The sequence below is a fragment of the Sceloporus undulatus genome, chromosome 7, assembly GCF_019175285.1.
Source record: "Sceloporus undulatus isolate JIND9_A2432 ecotype Alabama chromosome 7, SceUnd_v1.1, whole genome shotgun sequence".
Taxonomy (NCBI): domain Eukaryota; kingdom Metazoa; phylum Chordata; class Lepidosauria; order Squamata; family Phrynosomatidae; genus Sceloporus; species Sceloporus undulatus.
In genome coordinates this window covers 1,625,477-1,644,136 of record NC_056528.1, presented here as the reverse complement: position 1 = coordinate 1,644,136, position 18,660 = coordinate 1,625,477, and the positions used below count along the sequence as shown (strand labels likewise).

Here is an 18,660-nt window from a genome sequence, read left to right as displayed (position 1 = left end):
ATTTGGGGAACTGCAGTGAGACATTAAGCATGGCATCACACAAAAAATCACAAAACATCACAATACTGGCACAATAAACTACAATTCCCAGGATCAGTTAGCATTGAGCCAGGGCCACCACAGGGCGCCATGATGGCATGCGCCATTCCGCATGGCATCATGGTGCTCCTCTGGCGCTGTGTCCATACGACGCAGCGCCAAAGGAGCTCTGTATAGCTGCGCCACCGCAGCTATGGTGCCCTTTCTAGGGCGCAAAAAGGATCCCGCTGTTTTTGCAACTCCTTTTTGCACCCCGGAAAGGCCAGATCAGGGTCGCGGCATGTGCTTGCATGCGCTTCTTATTTGCTTATACAGATGCACCAACTTAAAGGGAAAAAGAGGAGAAAAAAGAATGAGAAATTAGACGCAAATAAGAAAAGAGAAGGAAGAAATGACTATAAGGAAGGAAAAAAGGACGGTGGAGAAAAGTGTATTTCCGTAACCAAATGCACATGACTGGTGTCCCGCCCCAAAGGAAGCTATTTCCAGACGTCAGCACTTCCTAACTTCCTTGATTTTCAACTCACTACGAACTTTGCACAACCCTGCATTCTCTTGCAGAGCCTACGCTCGCTTTGGACCGTAACCTGCTTCCGAGAATAGCTCCTCTGCTGCAAAACAGGCCTCCGCCGGCTTTTCAGAGCCCCAGGTTCGAGTGAAAGCCAAGGCCGGCCCAAAGGGAAGGGAAGGCAGGGAGGAATCCGAGGCCGGAGGGGGTCCTTTTCCACTTTGAGGAAGGCCAGGTGGGGGTTATTTGTATGTAAATGTAAATGCCTTTTAAAGTGTAAATGCACTGCAATCTAAATGCATTGCAATGTAAATGCATTGCAATGTACATGTGTTGCAATGTGAATGCATCGCAGTGTAAGCATGCATTGTATTTCAATTGAAATGCTTTAGAATGTAAACTTATTGCAGTTTAAATGCTTTATAATGTAGACATGTTTCAATTTAAATCCTTTAGAATGTAAGTGTATTTCGGTTTAAATGCTTTAGAATATAACTGTATTGCCATTTAAATGTACTGGAGTTTCAATGCTTTAAATGCGTTGCAAATGCTTTGCATTCCAAATCGTTTCAGTTGAAATGCATTTGTGCCGCAATTCAACTGAATTAGAATGTAAAGGCATTGCAATGTGAAAACATTGCAGAGTAAATGTCTTTCAATTTAAATGCTTTGTAGCGTAAGTGTGTTGCCATTTAATTGTATTTCAGTGACATTTATCGCAGGGTAAATGTATTGCAGCTTACCGTAAATGCATTGCAAATTAAATGTATTGCAATTTCAAAGGCATTGCAACATAAATGTATTGTATTTTAGGGTTGGGTTTTTTTTTTTTGGGTGTGTACAATTTTGTGCCGTTGTTGTCATTGTGTGCCTCTGAGTCTTTCAAGTTCTTCTTCCTTTATGCAACAGGCCCTCTGTTCGGACGTGACATCACAAAGGGGCGTTGTGCGAAGATTGTGTTGCTTTTATGATCATTCTCTTTTAGGGCCGGCAGCTGTGTTTGCCTTTGCGCAGTTTCGAAGAGCCAAGAGCCAAGAGCCAAGCGATTGCGAATCTCAGGAGGTTGTAAAGAGGGGGGGAAATAGCAAACAAACCAAGGCTTGCAGAGTTTGCTGGGAAAGACAAAGTCACCTCTCCAGGAAGCAGCAGAGCGACCGAAAGAGGTATGAGGATGCACCGTCTACACCTGGGATTTCCAGCATAGAAAGCAGGTCTTTGAACACCTGGCTATCAACCTTCCTTTATGTTTCTTACCTGGTTTTCCCAGGCATTGTCGCTATGTACCTTTAAGCTGTTTGCAATGTAGCGTGACTCGAACTTGGGTCTCCATAGTCATAATCCAACGCTCAAAGCATGACGCCACATTGGCGCTCACACTGAATTCGAGCCTTTATACTTGTTTCTAATAGCTTTCCTTTATTAATTCAGAAATACATTGGAATTGGCCTGAATCTAGCCTGGCCATTGGCTTTGAGCGACAGGTCAAAGGTTTCAGCCATCGCATGCGCACAAGGCTCAACCCTATGGCTGGTGCCACAACACGGACATTGGCACCACATGGTGGGGAAAATATATTACGTCATCCATTGTCCAGGTTTATTATTTTGTTTCTCCCATGCGCTGGGTCTGCTTGTGGAACGATGCGCGGTCTCCATGGATATGCGGCCAGCAATGCGTGGCATGAAGGTGGGCGGCTGTCCCGGTGCCAAGAAGGGTGGCATCGAAAGCAATCGAAACCAACTCTCCCTGGAAATGCCAGCCTTTGTCATCCAGATTATGGCTGGTTGTATAGTTTGAAAATAAACATCCAGTATTTCCCCGGAGGTTGTTAGTGTCCATAGAAGGGAATAATCCTCATATTACTAATTGCAATTAGTATTACAATACTAATATTAGTATTAGTATTATATCCGTATTTATTTTTTACCCGTCTTTCTGTCGCAGTCGCTTGTGCAAATGGCCGCTGGTCGCCAGTGGCCCTGGAGAAAAGCCGCAAGACAGACAGAAAGAGAGGAACTGTCCGAACTTGTCGGACGGCGGCTGGGCGATCAGGGGAAGTTCGCCTATGCGGCTCTCGCATCCGTCTCCTTGGCCGCCTTGTTTCCTGCGCAAGAGGAAAGGTGAGCCTCACTTCTGCTGGTTGTTGCTCCGTCACACGTCATGGAGTCCTTTCCTAGCCGCCTTTCCAAATCCTATTGGAAAGCACTAAAGGATTTCCTATTACTATTATTCTTTGATCCCCAGAAAATCCCCCCCAAAAGCTAACTTTTAATGAGCTCCGGCCATTACCAGGAGAGCAGAAACTTGGGTTGCAGGATCAATACAGTTTGGCACTGCTTTAACTGTCATGGTTGCCCCGGGATTTATAGTTTGTTGTGGCACCAGAGCTCTCCAATAGAAGTAGTGCCCAAAACAACAAATCTCTGAATTGCGTTGCATTGAACCGCGGCTGTTAAAGCGGTGTCCAATTGCATTAATTCTGCCATTTGTAACACATCTCCGCATCTCCCTTTCTCAAAGCTCTTATAGGACAGGAGTGGTCCAAAGCCTGGTGCGATGGCTGGACCTCTCAGACGCCGTTTTGCCCGCCATGTTGGCGTTTGCGGGCGGTTTGGGGTCCGAAGGGACGGAGACCTTTGCCCAGATCCTTTTGAAGGAGCCCCTCGTGAGGGAAAACCCCAGCGTCGTCACGCAGGTAAGTCAGTTTTACAAACCCCCTAAATGCCTCCAAACATTTTAGGAACAAGAATTCAGTACCTTTAAATCCTGAAGGAAAACCTGGAACGGATTCACCGCTCCACTGACCTGGGATCCATTGACCAGTTGGTCGACGCAGCCGAAACCAGCCCAAGACGGGTCTTATAAAGCTTGGGAAAGTCCTATTTTGGACTACATCTCCCAACATCCTCCAGAGGATTAACATTTCCCTCTTACATTTCTTTGTTTTTTGGGTTCTTCTAGGACCTCGTCTCCTTTTCGCTCAAGGATGGTAAGTCTTCTTCCTCAATTCCTCCTTTTAATTGCCCCTTCCAAGGAGTTTAATTGGTATTATAAACCCTCCAAAACAAGGATCCCTATCTTGTTGGACTGCAACTGCCTGCATTTCTTATGCTGGCTGGGACTGATGGGAGTTGCAGTCCAGCGACATCTGGAAAGGAAGAATGTGCGCACTTGCTTTCCTCTTCCCTCCTCATCCAGTTTTCCTTTAGTGCCATTTTGATTGTAAGCCTGATTGTAAGGCAGGGATTTTTGTCCTCTGGGAGTCTTTCCGCAGCATAGTAATGTCGCTAATGAATTCCTAACGCCATTCTCGGTGTCCCAGGTTACTACGACGCGCGCGCCCGGGTCCTCCTTTCGCACGTCACCTGGCTCCTGAGGGTCCCTTTGGTGGCACTGGAGTCCTCCGAGGAAAGTCTCCTTGAATGCCTGGATGAAGAAAAGGAGGAGGAATCAGAGTAAGGCCCAGGGACCCTTCACATATATAGAGTTTATCACACCAGCGGGAAAACGGGATTTAAACCAGAGTTAAATTAGAGGAAACCCAGAAATGCCCAAAGTTTATCACACGACGTGAAATAATGCAACGCTGTGCGATAAACTTCGGGCATCTCCTGGTTTTCTCTCATTTAACTCTTGTTTCAATCCCGTTTTCCTAGTCGCTAGTGTGATAAACCCCTAAGAAGCATTGGTTACAAACTGCATATGGACATGTTTTAAACATTTGCTGTTTCTTACTGTACAAGCTGCCAACCCAAAAGGATGGATATATTCCAGGTGAGTACAGCTGGCTCTCAATATTTAAATTTCCCTTTTTAAAATAGGTAACTTTTGTTCCTGATTTTGGCCCATTTGATGCATATCCTTCAACTGAAATCAAGGGGCAGCGTGTTTAATGGTTTTATTTTTATTGCCAAGGGAAAGACACACAGACTTCATGATGATGATGATGATTTCATGCATTGCATTCTCTCTCCCTCACCGCACATTACATCTTTCCTTCTCAGAACGGCGGAGGCGTCAAGGAAGAAAAAAGAGAAGAGGAAGAGGTTGAAGAGGTACCTCCTGATAGGTTTGGCGACGGTCGGCGGCGGGACGGTGATCGGTGAGTCTGGCCTCTCCGTTGGTGCCGATGGTGGTGATGGATCTGCTCCCAAATAGTATCCATCCGCCCTGTAAATGGACCGAGCCTTGTCTCCAAGGTTCGCCACCTTGGATAGTGCAGAACTGTTAGATGGGTCACTCTGTGGACAACCAAGCCATCCACTGCCACCGGTTTACCAAAGCCATGCAACCCCTGGGAGAGTGGGACTATATATCCATGGGATATATAGATTTCGTGTGGATAGTAAAAAATCTCAGTTGACATCCAAATGCTTAGAGAAGTGTTCTCTGTAGATATCTGGAGATTCTCCAGATGCCTTTTGTAGGCATCTGGAGATCCTCCAGCGTGACTCTATAGTCAACTTTCACCACAAAGATAGAGTTTGCTATTATATTCAGTGCGACACATGTATCCACAGCACAACCCTTATATCCACAAGGCATACGTTGTCAGACTTTCTAAGGAGAGTGAAAATCACAGATGATAGTGAACTCTGCCTTTCTGGTGAGAATTGACTATAGCGTCATGCTGGAGAACCTCCAGAGAGGTGTTCTCTGTGGGCATCTGGGGGTCTTCCAATGTGGTTCTGTGGTCAGTTTCCATGAAGACCTCCAAAAGATGGAGAGTCCCACAATCTCTGATGCAGTCCATTCCACTGTTGAACGGGTAAAACCAAATCTTCCTAAACTTTAGGCAAAATCTCTTTTGTTGTGATTGGAACCCATTGGTTTGTGTTCTGGTTCTGGTCTCAGAAAACTAGCATGCTCCATCTTTTACATGGCATCCCTTCAGATGTTTCAAGGTAGCCTCCTCTCAGTTGTCTTTTCTCCAAGCTAAACATCCCCAACTCCCTGAGTTGGTTCCTCATAAGTTTAGTTTCTATGCCTTTGAGTATTTTGGCCACCCTTCTCTGGACACCTTCCATTTTGCTGATGTCCTTCTTGAACTCTGGTGCCCAGAACTGGACACAGGAGTCCAGATGAGGTCTGACCGATGCAAAATAGAGCGGCACTATTGTCGCCCTCTATCTGGACACTATACTCTTCATTGATGCAGTTCCAGAATTGCATTGGTGCTTTTGACCACAGCATCATGCAGTTGGCTCACACTGTGGAACGAGGCGATGCCACAAAGCAACTTTATGCTTGTTTTATAGGTCTGACCGGAGGGCTGGCCGCTCCTCTAGTAGCCGCTGGGGCTGCCACAGTTATTGGCAGCGCAGGGGCCGCCGCCTTGGGTTCGACAGCCGGGATCGCCGTCATGGCATCGCTCTTTGGGGCCGCAGGAGCCGGACTCACCGGTAAGACTGTGCCCGATTTCCTTTATCTCAGAAAAAGTGCACAGTGCTTGCAATTCTTCTTCTTCTTGATCAGAAATGCTAATTTTTAAATCGCCAGGGTCAGTGGGTCCTCATTCCTTTAGCTATTGCCAGCCTTACATCCTGAAGAAATACACTTAAAACCAACAGAGCGATCCCTGGGTCTATAATCACTGTGCAAAGAAAGATACCGCTCCAAACGGCTGTGTCAAATCCACAGTCCCTATCTATCTATCTGTATATAGATTGTGGACACAAGACCTTTTGCTAGTCTCTTAGGCATATAGTTGAAGCGCCTCGAGTTGGAATGTTTGTATTCCTGTATCACGAGTTTTGCTCGTTGCACAAGCCTTGCACGTCGCACGACGGATGACGGGACGAAGGATTGCACCAGGGGTCCGGGCAGCAAAATGGATTTAAAAATTGGGGTCTCTTTAACTTGTTCAGAACCTGTGCTTCTTTGCTATTGCAACAACAGACATTTTGCACCTGCTGTTTGCAAATATCATTTTTCTTTTTCCAAAAGAAGCAGGCATCCTACAAATTTTAATCCTGAAACATAACGAGTTGTCGTTGTTTGTGTGCGATGTTTAGGGTACAAGATGAAGAAGCGAGTGGGAGCCATTGAAGAGTTTGAGTTCCTGCCTTTGACGGAAGGGAAGCAGCTCCACATCACCATCGCCATCACCGGCTGGCTTTCGACCGGCAAATATGGTAAGGAAAGCCAAATCTTGGTGGTTTTAGATGCATCATTGCCCTTGAAACATTAGAATAGCCATTAATGTTTCTTTAAAACGAGGATGGAGGAATCGCCAGTAAGGACTACCAGAAATCTCTAGGGAAAAAGGTTCCCATCTGAATCCCTGGAGAGGTGCTCCTTCCAGCCAGAGTTGGTCATCCTGGGCTGGAGGGATGGATGGACCGCCAAAGGCCTGACGTCACATAACCACAACTTACTCGCTCCTCGTGCTCCAATTAAAGCCTATAAAACCATCTGTATGTTTGCTTGGCTTCCTTACAAATTCTTCTCTTTACTTTTCGCACCAGTTTATAGCCAGAATCACAAGTCTTGTTCCAGGAAGTGCTGGCAAAAATTCCCCCAAGCCAAAGGGCAATGGTCTTGACACTCTCGGTGCCGATTTCAATTTGAATTTGAATTTCTTTCTGATTTTAAACACCTTTGCCCAGCGAAGAAACCAGTAGAGCTTTGAAAGCTTGCACTGTATATTTTGTGCATTTTAGCCGGTCCAATAAACGTATCACTGTTGTGCAGATTGTGTATGTTATTGCACTGCTTTTCGCTCAGTTCGTCTCATAGGTGCAACAAGATCCCTTTGCATACTGATATTCCACCTTAACATGGGTATGTCTTGCAACAGCATTGTGAATTGTGTATGAAGTGAACTAGGGACCACTGACGCATAATCTCTGGTTAGACCTTTGCTTTTCCCAACTTTCCTTCTTTTAGGGAGTTTCACAGCCCCTTGGAGCAGCTTGCTCCAGTCCAAAGAGCAATATTGTCTAGCCTGGGAGTCCAAGTATCTGATGGAGCTGGGCAATGCCCTCGACTCGTTGCTGAACGGACTGGTGAACATGGTGGCACAGGAAGCTTTGAAATATACGGTCTTGGCAGGTGAGCATCTTTCTTCTTGAGTGTGCTTACTGTCGTATGTTTCAGTTTAGAAGATGGAAGGAGGGATGTACAGTCGCCCCTCCTTTCTTGCGGACTTGATGTCCGTGGGTTTGAATCTTCACGGAGGGGCGGCCTCCGTCATTTTCAATGGGGCACACCACTGCGGCACACGCTGTCGTGGGCACATGCTCCATTGAAGCCTATGGGGCTTCAATATAGGTGAGTCTCCATTATCACAGGGGGGTCCAGAACAGATCCCTGCAAAAACGGAGGACCAACTTTATATTGATCGTATTTCATACCCAACCCGCCGGGGGATTTAAAAAACTAGACGTCAAGTTCCTAGTCCTTAGGAGCCTGAAGAAAAAGGCATAAAGGTATAGGTCGGCCTTTGCCAATTCAGCACCTTTTGTGCCGGGATGATGGAAGTTGCAACCCAACACACTTAGAGGGCTGTGGGTCCAGAAGGATGACATCCAGTATATATGGATGGAATTTTCTGCATAAAGAAGCAGGTTCTGAAGGGTATTGGACACATTCCAGCACTGGCTAATAGTCATGTACAGATAACTGGATGAGATGAGATAATGGGAGATGTAGTTCACCAACATCATTTAGCAAGCTGCTTCCCCATTTGTTTGCATTGGATACTGTGTCTCGACGCTTCCCCCCGATTCTGACTTTCAGCTGCCCTGCATCTTTGGCCTCCTCCCAGGTATCGTCACGGCCCTGACCTGGCCGGCTTCGCTCCTCACGGCCGCCAGCGTCATCGATAACCCTTGGGGCGTCTGCCTCCACCGTTCGGCTGAAGTCGGGAAACAGCTGGCTCAGATACTCCTTGGACGGCACCAGGTAGGAGGCAACAGAAATTGGGGAGCCTGGGATATTTGTATGGATTCCTCTAGATGTTGGAAGAGCAGATGTTGGATCAATGGTTGGGCACCTATCTTCGATATAGAAAATAGATGGCTTACTAAAGCCCAGGGCATCATTGGCAGGTTGCAGGAATGTGGTGCACACTGGGTGACAACCTAAAGTGGGTAGTTCAAAGGTATCATTTTAATATTGCTAGTTGTTTAGGTCACCACTACTACTATTAGCACTACTACTGCTACTAGCGCTACTACCATTCAGTGATATACGGGAATTATGACTAACATTAAGACAACAAACATTACTATGGTTTCTGTATGGGGTGGTATGCGAAGGGGTGAATGGGGAGAGGGTGACACGGTCTGTTTTCTCTCCTCCTAGGGCAGGCGTCCAGTGACTTTGATCGGCTTCAGTCTTGGGGCCAGGGTCATCTACTTCTGCCTCCAGGAGATGGCCAAGGAGGAAGGTAGGCAGGAGAGGGTCAAAAAGGGAAAACATTGTCCAAAATTCTCTTAGGGACACATACATGTGCAAATCATGCTGCGCATGCCGGCCAAAAAGTCACCATTGCTCAACCGATATATTCTGCTGATAGCGGCAGAAGGCGAGTTGCACAGACATGTTCTGCATCATGCATTGTATGTTGCGGTTGTACATTGTGCCATGCAGTTGTGCCTCTTATGCTTTGCATTGCACTTGCACATCCTTTTGTTGTTGTTCACCTTCAAGTCTTCTCTGACTTAGGGTGACCCTAAGATGTTGAGCCTGTCTCAGGGTTTTCTTGGCAAGATTTCTTTGGAGAGGGTTTGCCATCCACTTCCCCTGAGGCTGAGAGACTGTGACTTGCCTAAGGTCATCCGATGGGTTTCATGGTTAAGCAGGGAATCGAACCCTGGCCTCCAGAACCCTGGCTCTGGTTTTATACCTCTTCAAATTAATAGCATTTTTAATCGTGACGGGTGAACCCTGGTCTCCAGATTCGTAGTCCAGCACAGTGAGTTTCCATGGCTGAGCAGGGATTCGAACCCTGATCTCCAGAGTCCTAGCCTAAAACACAAACCACAACATCACACTGACTCTCACTTTGTGCATCCTTTACTTCATCTCAAATAAGATGATTCTCCTACCAGCGTCCTTCACTGTCTAGCTGCATAGAAATCGGAAACGTGTCGGCACGGACAATCTCGTGTTTGCCCTCTTGCGTCCTTCACCTCCGTAAGGCCTAGGAACTTGAGCTGATTGAATGAAGCTTGTGTGGATATCTTCCAAAACCAAGCGCCCGAGGTTTCTTCAAACTCCGTGGATAATCTGGAGCTCTGATGGCTAGCGCATTCCCTCCCACATCTATTGGATGAAGCGGCGTCTGGCGTTGCCATCTTCCTCTTCGCGCTCCTCCTCCTCGGAGCATCATCGGGGTCAGTCTGGCTAGCAGTATTTCCAAACTTCCCACGCAGCTCTTTCAATGACAAGGAGTCGCTGTTACTAAAAGTTCTCCAGCTCCATCCTCCTTTCTTCAAAACGCCCTTCTCAGCTGTGTGTCTCTGTTGTTTTTCCTCCGCGCCCGTTCCCATCCCTCCGCCATCCATCTGTCGGCTTCTTTGCAAGCTGCGATCTCCGGTATTAATAGTTCCCTTTCTCAGGAATTGGTTTAAAGAAAGAATCGATTTGTCGTCATTGCTGAAGAGAGGAAAAAATTATACGACTGAGTCATTAGCACCGTGGCTGTTCTCCGCCTGTTCTCGCCCCCCGCGTCCCATCGTCCCCGTCACAGGCGGCTCCGTCAGGACAATTTGTACCCACCGATACGACGAGAGCCAAAAAACAAACCCTCGCCCTTGCAGCCTGTGAACGGCGGTGTGACGCTCCTGCTGTGCGCTGGTTCTCGCTTCCTCCGGAGGAAGAGAATCCGAGAATGCATTTAGCGAGAGCATTTACATTTCTATATTATCAGCGAACGCAGCGCTTTCTAAGCAGTTCACAATCTGGGAGCCAATTGCCCCCGACAAGCTATGGACTCATGTTACCGACCTCCGAAAAATGAAAGGCTGAGTCAACCTTAGAGCCTTGGAATCGAACTCACAACCTTGTGGCTGCAGGGCAGGCATTAGTGCCACTAAGTGCCACTAAGGCTCCAAATTGGGCACCACAAATCTATTCCAACCCTCTGCCATGCAGGAAGACACAATTAACACAACTAAAGAGACAACCATCCAACCTCCTCCAAAGAAGGAGAGTCCACTATCACCATTGAACAGCTCTTACGGTCAAGAAGTTCATAACGTTGGGGTTTGGTTGCAGGTTCCTCTGCTCAAGACCCATTAAATGCAATGGCACAGTAAAATGGTGCCTCTTATATAGAATGGCAATGGGAATGCTTATGGGAATATATATATATATATACACACACACACACACACACACACACACACACACACACACACACATTGTTGAAGTATTTTCAAACCAGGGGTGCTTGAATCTGTGGATAAAAAAAATCTGTGGATATGAAGGGCTGACTATATATCCCTATATATATATATATATATGACTATCTATGAGTTGGAACATATATAGTCATATATGGAATTTCCCCCCTTCTTAGATTGCAGAGGGATCATCGAAGACGTGGTTTTGCTGGGAGCGCCGGTCGAAGGGGAAGCCAAGCATTGGAAACCTTTGGCCAAAGTCGTCTCCGGAAGGATTATCAACGGCTTCTGCAGGTCTGTGAACCTGAATGTTGGGGTGCTTTTCCTTTCCTCCATGCGCTTGGAAAAATATGTTTATAGATCTGTTCATTTTTGAAAATCGGGATACGTGCGGCTGAGCAACATCAGAATGTGGCCGAGGTGGCCAATGAGTTATTGGCTATTAATCTGTTATTACTAATTGGTTATTAATTACTTATTGGTTATTAATGAGGGTGAACGCACAGAAACTAGGAGAGGGCGCAGCAGTTTGCTTTTGCCTGAGCCAACTGGGAAGAACCAAGATGTTTCCTCCTCTCCTCTCCTCTCCTCTCCTCTCCTCTATTGAGTTTCCTCCTTTTGCAATTTGAACTTGCAGCAATGGAAGTAATAGGAAGACAAAAGGGGAAAGGTGGGAGGAAGAGAGAGAAACCAGTACATTTTAACATATAGGAAGGCAGAGGATGAATTGGGTCATCCTTGGTTTGTGCTTTCAGGACTTGAACCTGGATCTCCTAAGTCCCAGGACAGTGCTCCCCTTTCTTAGCAATCCTCTATTTTCTCCTTTTCCATCCAGGGGAGATTGGCTGCTGAGCTTTGTCTACCGGACGTCCTCCGTCCAGCTCAACGTGGCCGGACTCCAGCCGGTCGATCTGGATGACCGGAGGATGGTCAACGTGGATCTCTCCTCCGTGGTAAGGAATATATATTTTTTCAAACTTGCACATGGAAGAGTCAAATATGGACAAATAAGGCAGGAAATTGCTTGCCGCAATCTTGGAAGTAGTGGTCGGAGAGTTGTTGAGTGCTATCTACACGTCTACGTTGGAAAAAGATATTGGGGGCGTCTACATTGTCAAAACGATGCCGTTTGGCACCACTTTTAAGTGCTGCAGCTCCGTCCCTAAAGGATCCTGGGATTTTATAGTTTTAATTAAATGATAATAAATAATAAATGTTTACTTTTATCCCGCCTCTCCCAGAGGATCGAGGCGGCTCACAACAGCGAAACATACAACAGAATAGAACAATTCCCATCATCCCCTCCCTCCTAAAAAAATTCGCATATTTATAATACAATAAAAACTAAGAAATGCAATTAAAATCATTAAGATCATTAAAAGCCTTGAAGGGTGCTGGTGCTTCACCAAACTACAAATCCCAGGATTCTATAGGATGGAGCTGTGGCAGTTAAAGCAGTGACAAACTGCATTGTTTCTTCAGTGTGGATGCACCCGTCGTGATTAAAAATGCAATTAGTTTTGAAGAGGTATAAAATTAGAGCCAGGGTTCTGGGTTTGATTCCCGACTTGGCCATGCAACCCAATGGGTGACCTTGCGCGAGTCACACGATCTCAGCTTCGGGGACGGCAAATGGCAAACCTCCTCTAAGCAAGAAAACCCTATTATAGGTTCGCCTTCTAGGGTTGCCATAAGTCAGAAACGATTCAAAGAATCGGATAGCACTGAACCATAGCAGTCAAAGCAGTGCCAAACTGGATTATCTCAGCAGTGCGGATGCCTCATCAGCCTCTTCTGTCATGAGAGCTCTCATGAGAGATCTGGCGATGTCCCCATTTTCCCAGGTTCACAAAAAAGGGGTACATCTTTTCCCCCCTCCCTAAAAATAAAACCCATTTAGCTTCCCGACATTTGAGGATTCAGAGCCATTAATCCTCTGGCGGTCTTTTTAATTAAAGCTCTAATCTCTTCCGAATCGAGGAAAGGAAAAATAAAAGACTGCTTTGGGCCAGATGGGCTGATCATGGCCACAGATTGCCTGGTTAAAGTCACGGATCCAAAAAGCGGAGACGCAAATTGAAATTAGAATAAAGACATCCGGGGTCGGTGCCAAGTTCTAAGTGGCTCCAAATGTCAAAGCGTATCCCTCATGGATACCAGAGTCTATACTCCAGTTCCAATTTCAGTGTTCGCTTTCTCTCCGGTTTTAGCTGTGTATGTGTCTCGGGTGCCTTCAAGTTGTTTCCGACACACAATTCTGGAAGAAACGTAGGATGGCAACGACAACCCCTTGCTTAGATTTTTAAATGTGCCACTGCTTTCCCCACTAAACACAAAGACACACACACAATAAAGTGGGACAGCGACAACAACAACTTCTTGCTTACATTTCTAAATATGCCATTGCCTTCCCCGCTACACACATACGCACCTTTCTCACTAAATGTTGTGGTTCCTCGCAGGTGAGCGGCCACCTGGACTACATGAAGCAGATGGACACCATCCTGAAGGCCGTGGGCATCAAGACCAAGGAGTGCCGCCTGGAAGAAAGGGGGAACCTCGCCAACTTCCCCGCGACACAAGACGCGGCAACGTCGCGTGATGAGACGCAGGAGGAGCAAAGCGTTCTGGGTGCGGAAAAGGCGGATGGTGACCGTGCCAAAGTTGGCATCAATGGGACCGATGAGGGTGATGACCGCTGGTCCTGGGAACCAGTTTCTAAGGATGGATTGTGCCCAGAAGATGCCAAAGAGAGCGATACCCTTCATGCCAAGAGGGACCACAGCCCTACAGACCGAAAGGGACCCCCTTCCATCGATGTTTCACATTCCCTCGAACTTTCTGAAATGAATGGCCCGGGTATCTCTTCCACAGACACCCCATCGCCAGCTCTTAGATAGCACCGGAAGGGACTCGGCACAATGGTTATTGTAGTCTTTGCACTGAGTCTTCCACATATTCCTTGCTAGGGGACTAAGGACACCTTTGTGGTGGGGAAGGTCAAAAAAGGTACAACATTATCCTCCTCGGAGTTCTGTGTCCTTAAGCCTTGTGCCACCCAACCCTAAAAACCTCTGGAAAAGGGGCATGATGAGCATCATCTAACCTTATCTCTTGGCATTTGGGAATATGGGAATATGGCACCATCCTTAACCATGTTAACTCACGCCTCTTCATAGACCTGTTTTGTTGCATTTGATGGTACCCTACTCTGGAAGGTCTAGATATTTAACCTACATATTGAATTTGCACAGCTTTTCCCAACCAGAGTCCACTCCTAACATTGGACTATAACTCCCATCGCCCCGCGAAGGTTGGAGGAGGCTGGCCTAAGGATGCAAACACTCCTAAAAAGCAATTTAAACCAAAGACCATTCTGCAATTCCATAATTATTTTGGGAGAGCACCGGAGACGGAAAGAGGCATATGTGTAGAAGTAACCAAAAACTCTCTTTATTTACAAATGTACAAATTGAAAAGGAAACCGCAGAGAAAGAACTAGGATTGAGGCTAAATCGTTGTAGCCTGAAAAATCTGGAATTATCAATTTTGGAGTCTCTCGCTTCTGTTTTTTGGAAGCGGTTTAGCATCAGGACCCATGGGGCAATCCGATCTGGGAACAATTCATATATTTGGGTGGCTGTTTGGGAGGGTTTTGGAAGCCAGAGCTCCCCAAAGTTGCCTTGTCTCCGCGCTGCGGCTGGGAATCCAAAAGGACTTTAAATTGCAGAAGCAAAATAGCAACTGAACATAGCCTCCGATTGTGCAAAAACTGCCGGGGAGTGCATTGATTTTGCTTAATTCAACCTCTGGGATTCTTTTAATAGCAATAGAAAATAGGCCAGAAAGGAAACCAATGCTTTTGGCTTGGCTGCGATGTGTCTGTCGGATCCCTCCGATTCTTTTTTCATGCTCCCTTGAGCCTCCTCTTGTAAGAAAAAGAAAAGTACAAATATGCATACTGTACTTAAAATAAGTGTCCCTGAATAACATAACAGTTTGGATTATTTCACACACACACAAATATTCTTCAGGAATTTACTATGGATTATTCCCCATTGCATCTTGCTATCTCTGCAACTATTCAGATGCTAGATTTTCCATACATGGCGGATACAGACTAAACATTAGCTCTGGCCAAAGTGTACAAGAAAGCGAATCCTAAATCGTTTAATCTCTCCTATTCCATCTCATAGGACACAAATATGGAGAGATGGCATGGCAAGGAAAGGGACAGGGGCCAGACTTTGGAGACGCAAAGGTGCTGTTGAATGCGATCCCAATTTCTATGCATTTGGGATAGAAATGCGCCCTTTGCTCTTGCAAAAACCACTCATTCCATGAGTCAGGAGGAACTGTGACTATGTAGGGCATTATGAGAATGTGCAATCTAACAATGTTCCTTGATGTCTTCTGGGAAATAAAAAATAATGAACGCGTTTGCCGTCTGCAGTTTAAATGTGGCCCCAGTGTGTTGTCGGTTGCGTGTGTGTGCAGGAAGGTTGGAAGTTAATTACACACACATATATACACACACACAAGCTAAATCCACTCCAAGCTTTCCTTTGGAGCCATCCATGGTCTTGAATCCGATTCCCAAACTGAGTTCAAAACCTTGCAGAACTCCAAAGGAAAACCAGGAGCGGATTCATTCTCCCGCTGGAATGGGACCTGCCATTTGTGGCCATTTTTGCTCCATTCAGGTTCTGAACCATCAATCCATCGGTCTTTAAAATGTTCAATTTCTGGTTGCTCCAAATGGTCACTCTTGGGCCAATTTGTGACCCTTAGAGGATGCACACCTTTGGCACAGTGGCCTTGCCACAGACCAGCTGTAGCAAGTGCTCTTTGTGGAACCTCGAACACTGAGCACTTGTGTGCATAGCGCATCAATGTTGGCCTGAGTAGAAAGAAGAAGTCCACGTCTCACCAGAAAAGAAAGAAGGGCTTTATGTTGGTTGGGGATCTTGCTGTTAGAAAGCTCTCCTTGAGCCGGGTCCTGAGTGCGAAAGACTGGCGGAGCATTGAGTGGGTCACTCAGACCGATAGTGTCAATCCATTGGCATGTTCAACTGGTTGACAGGGAGCTCTTGGTCTGTCTGCTCCGGGTCAAAAAGGTTCACCGAATCGGCCCCGGTCATTGGGAGCGATCCCAGCCGTTGACCACTGTGTTCGTTGACCTGGGTGATGGAGTCGGCCGAATCCGTCTCACCTTGGATGGTCAGGACGTTTTTGAGGGAGGCGCCGGGCCGAGGGCCGCTGTTGGAGTTCCTCATGGAGAGGGAAATGGGGCTCGGACGGGGCTCCCAGGCGCGGCGGCAACAGGGCAGGTACTTGGCCATGGCCCTCTTGAAATCCCGCATGAAAAGCGGGTAGATGATGGGATTCATGGTGCTGTTGCAGTAGCCCAGCCAGGTCAGGATGTCAAAGAAGTCGTCGGAGATGCACTTGCAGATGGCCTAGAGGTGGAAAAGAATTATTATTATTACTATTATTATTACTGTTGCCTGGTATTGAGTACTGCAATTACAGGTTTATAATCTCGAGTGACGGACCCGTAACTGGTCTGTAGGAAGTGGAGGAACAGATAGAGGAAGAGGAGAAAGAAGAAGAAGGAGCACTGGAACAAGAAGAGGAGGAAGAGCAAGAACAGCAACGGGAAGTACAGGAAGAGGAAGACTAGGAGTAGGAAGTATAGGAAGAGGAGGAAAAAGGAAGACCAAGAAGAGGAATTGCAAGGAAGAAAAATAGGAAGAGGAAGAACAGAAAGAGGAGGAAAAGGAAAAACAAGAAGAGGCAGTACAGAAGAGGAAGAAGAAGAAGAGGAGAAGGAGGAGGAATGGTAAGAACAGGAACAAGAAGGGGACAAACAGGAGGAAGAAGCATAGAAGTACAGAAGAAGAAAAACGGGAAGAGGAAGAACAGAAAGAGGAGGAAAAGGAAGAACAAGAATAGGAAGTACAGAAGAGGAACAGGGACATGAAGAAGAACAAGAAGAGGAGGAGGAGGAATGGGAAGAACAGGAACAAGAAGAGGACAAACAGGAGGAAGAACAAGAACGGAAAGGCGAGGAACAGACAGAAGAAGAGGAGGAGGGAGGAGCAGAAAAAGGAGGAAGATGAAGAAGAGGAGGAAAGGAGGGACAAGAACAAGAAGAGAAAAGGATGGGTTGGAACAGGAAGGAGAAGAATGGTGGCCCAAAGGGGTCTAGACCCCAGTCTCACCATTCCCAGTCCATCCATCATTGGTTCCCCACTGTCCTTTCCTCCCTCGCCACCAATGCCTTCTTACCTGGACCATGTTGCAGACGAAGAAGGGGAGCCATGCCACGAAGAACATGCCCAGGAGGACCCCCAGCGTCAGGCTGGCCTTCAGCGCCCGCTTGCTGTGCTTGTTGGCAAACTTCCGGTTGTTGTCGCTGGCGGCCGTCGACTGGCTCTGAGCTCTGTGGACCTGCAGGCGACAACGGAGACCACGCAAAGACACAACGACAACAACGTTGGCACATGAGATTGCACAGATTTGGTGAGAGAAGCCGAAAGAACATAAAATAAAATGATTTTAAAATCAAATTAAGAAGCTTCGTTCACCCGAATCTCATTGCGGATCGCCAAGGTGGATTAATTGGATTTTTAAAATCTTATTTCATTTTATTTCGGAGCCACGGAGCTGTAAATTGGATCATTATCTCAGCATCTGGTCTTAATTAAATCAACTTTGATTTGATACAGGTTTTGCTGTTGCAAAAGAATTTCAATGAACGCAATAGACTCGGCCGGCTTGTTTTCCAACATCTTTTTGCAAATGAGCCTTTTCTTATTATGAGGGGCATGTGGCACAGTTGTGCATCGTTGGTTTTGCAATCCCTAATAATAATAGTAATAATAGTTATTATTATTCGTAAGAGGAGATTACCATGAAAAACACCCACATAACTTCTGCTTCTGCCATTGGCAACCTTCTGGTTTTATATTCTGGGTTGTTGCTTTCGGGAATGGTGAAATGCACTCATCCAAGCATGGATCAGGTGTGTCTTCGTTTCCCCCCCAAATTTAATTTCTCACCCTTCTGATTCCATCAAGAAGCACCTGTTCAATGTCTGGAGAATGTAATATATTATATTATATTATATTATATTATATTATTTGCCCAAAAGGTCCATTCATGGAGGTGGAAAGTAATCTATTCCACTGCCAAACAACTCTTACCATTGAGAAGTCCTTGCTTGTTTTTAGGCATATTTCCATATATATATATATATATATATATATATATATATTCCATTTGGTTTTGTTATTTGCTAACAGTCTGTGACTTTTTAAAGGCTTTTGTTCATCGGAAATGTAGGATAATTGTGTAACAATGTAGTTAAGGATGGCTGTGAATGGAGGCAACTCAATGGGGAAAGAAAGGGATAATTGATGTTGTTTTCCCAGTATGTCGGACGACAGGTTGCAAGGTGGAAACAGAAACTAAATTATAGCATGAAAAGTGCTCTTTTTGCCAGGCTTGCATTCATCGCCATCCAAAATTACAACAATTAAAACCATTCCTGCGTCGCTTCCCCTACCGATTAATTGAAAGACCGAAATCTGGCTTTTCTTTCTTTCCTTGGTGGAATATATATATGCCAAGAATCTGCAGTGAAACTTTGAATGGTTCAGTTGTATGTGTTTGATGAGAGGAGACAGAGGAAGGAAGGAAGGAAGGAAGGAAGGAAGGAAGGAAGGAAGGAAGGAAGGAAGGAAGGAAGGAAGGAAG

General features: G+C 46.1%; 2 protein-coding genes across 2 annotated transcripts in view; one reads left to right on the top strand and one right to left on the bottom strand.

Annotated features, from left to right (window-relative positions):
• The first annotated feature begins 578 nt into the window (after positions 1-578).
• TMCO4 (transmembrane and coiled-coil domains 4) lies at positions 579-13,889 on the top strand. Its single transcript, XM_042477989.1, has 15 exons — positions 579-782; positions 1,533-1,710; positions 2,492-2,667; positions 3,068-3,242; positions 3,509-3,536; positions 3,870-4,002; positions 4,552-4,649; positions 5,806-5,949; positions 6,562-6,681; positions 7,436-7,600; positions 8,316-8,452; positions 8,855-8,939; positions 11,076-11,193; positions 11,735-11,852; positions 13,362-13,889. The coding sequence occupies exons 3-15, from the start codon at positions 2,504-2,506 to the stop codon at positions 13,797-13,799; spliced, it is 1,923 nt and encodes a 640-aa protein (XP_042333923.1). The 5' UTR covers positions 579-782; positions 1,533-1,710; positions 2,492-2,503; the 3' UTR covers positions 13,800-13,889.
• A 1,446-nt stretch (positions 13,890-15,335) lies between these two features.
• The window catches only part of HTR6 (5-hydroxytryptamine receptor 6), an 8,574-nt gene continuing 5,249 nt past the window's right edge, over positions 15,336-18,660 (bottom strand). The window contains exons 2-3 of the mRNA XM_042477996.1: positions 17,191-17,352; positions 15,336-16,358 (exon numbers count right to left, since the gene is read on the bottom strand). Of these exons, the coding sequence (XP_042333930.1) occupies positions 15,951-16,358; positions 17,191-17,352 (570 nt within the window). The 3' untranslated portion in view covers positions 15,336-15,950. The remainder of the gene's footprint in view (positions 16,359-17,190; positions 17,353-18,660) is intronic.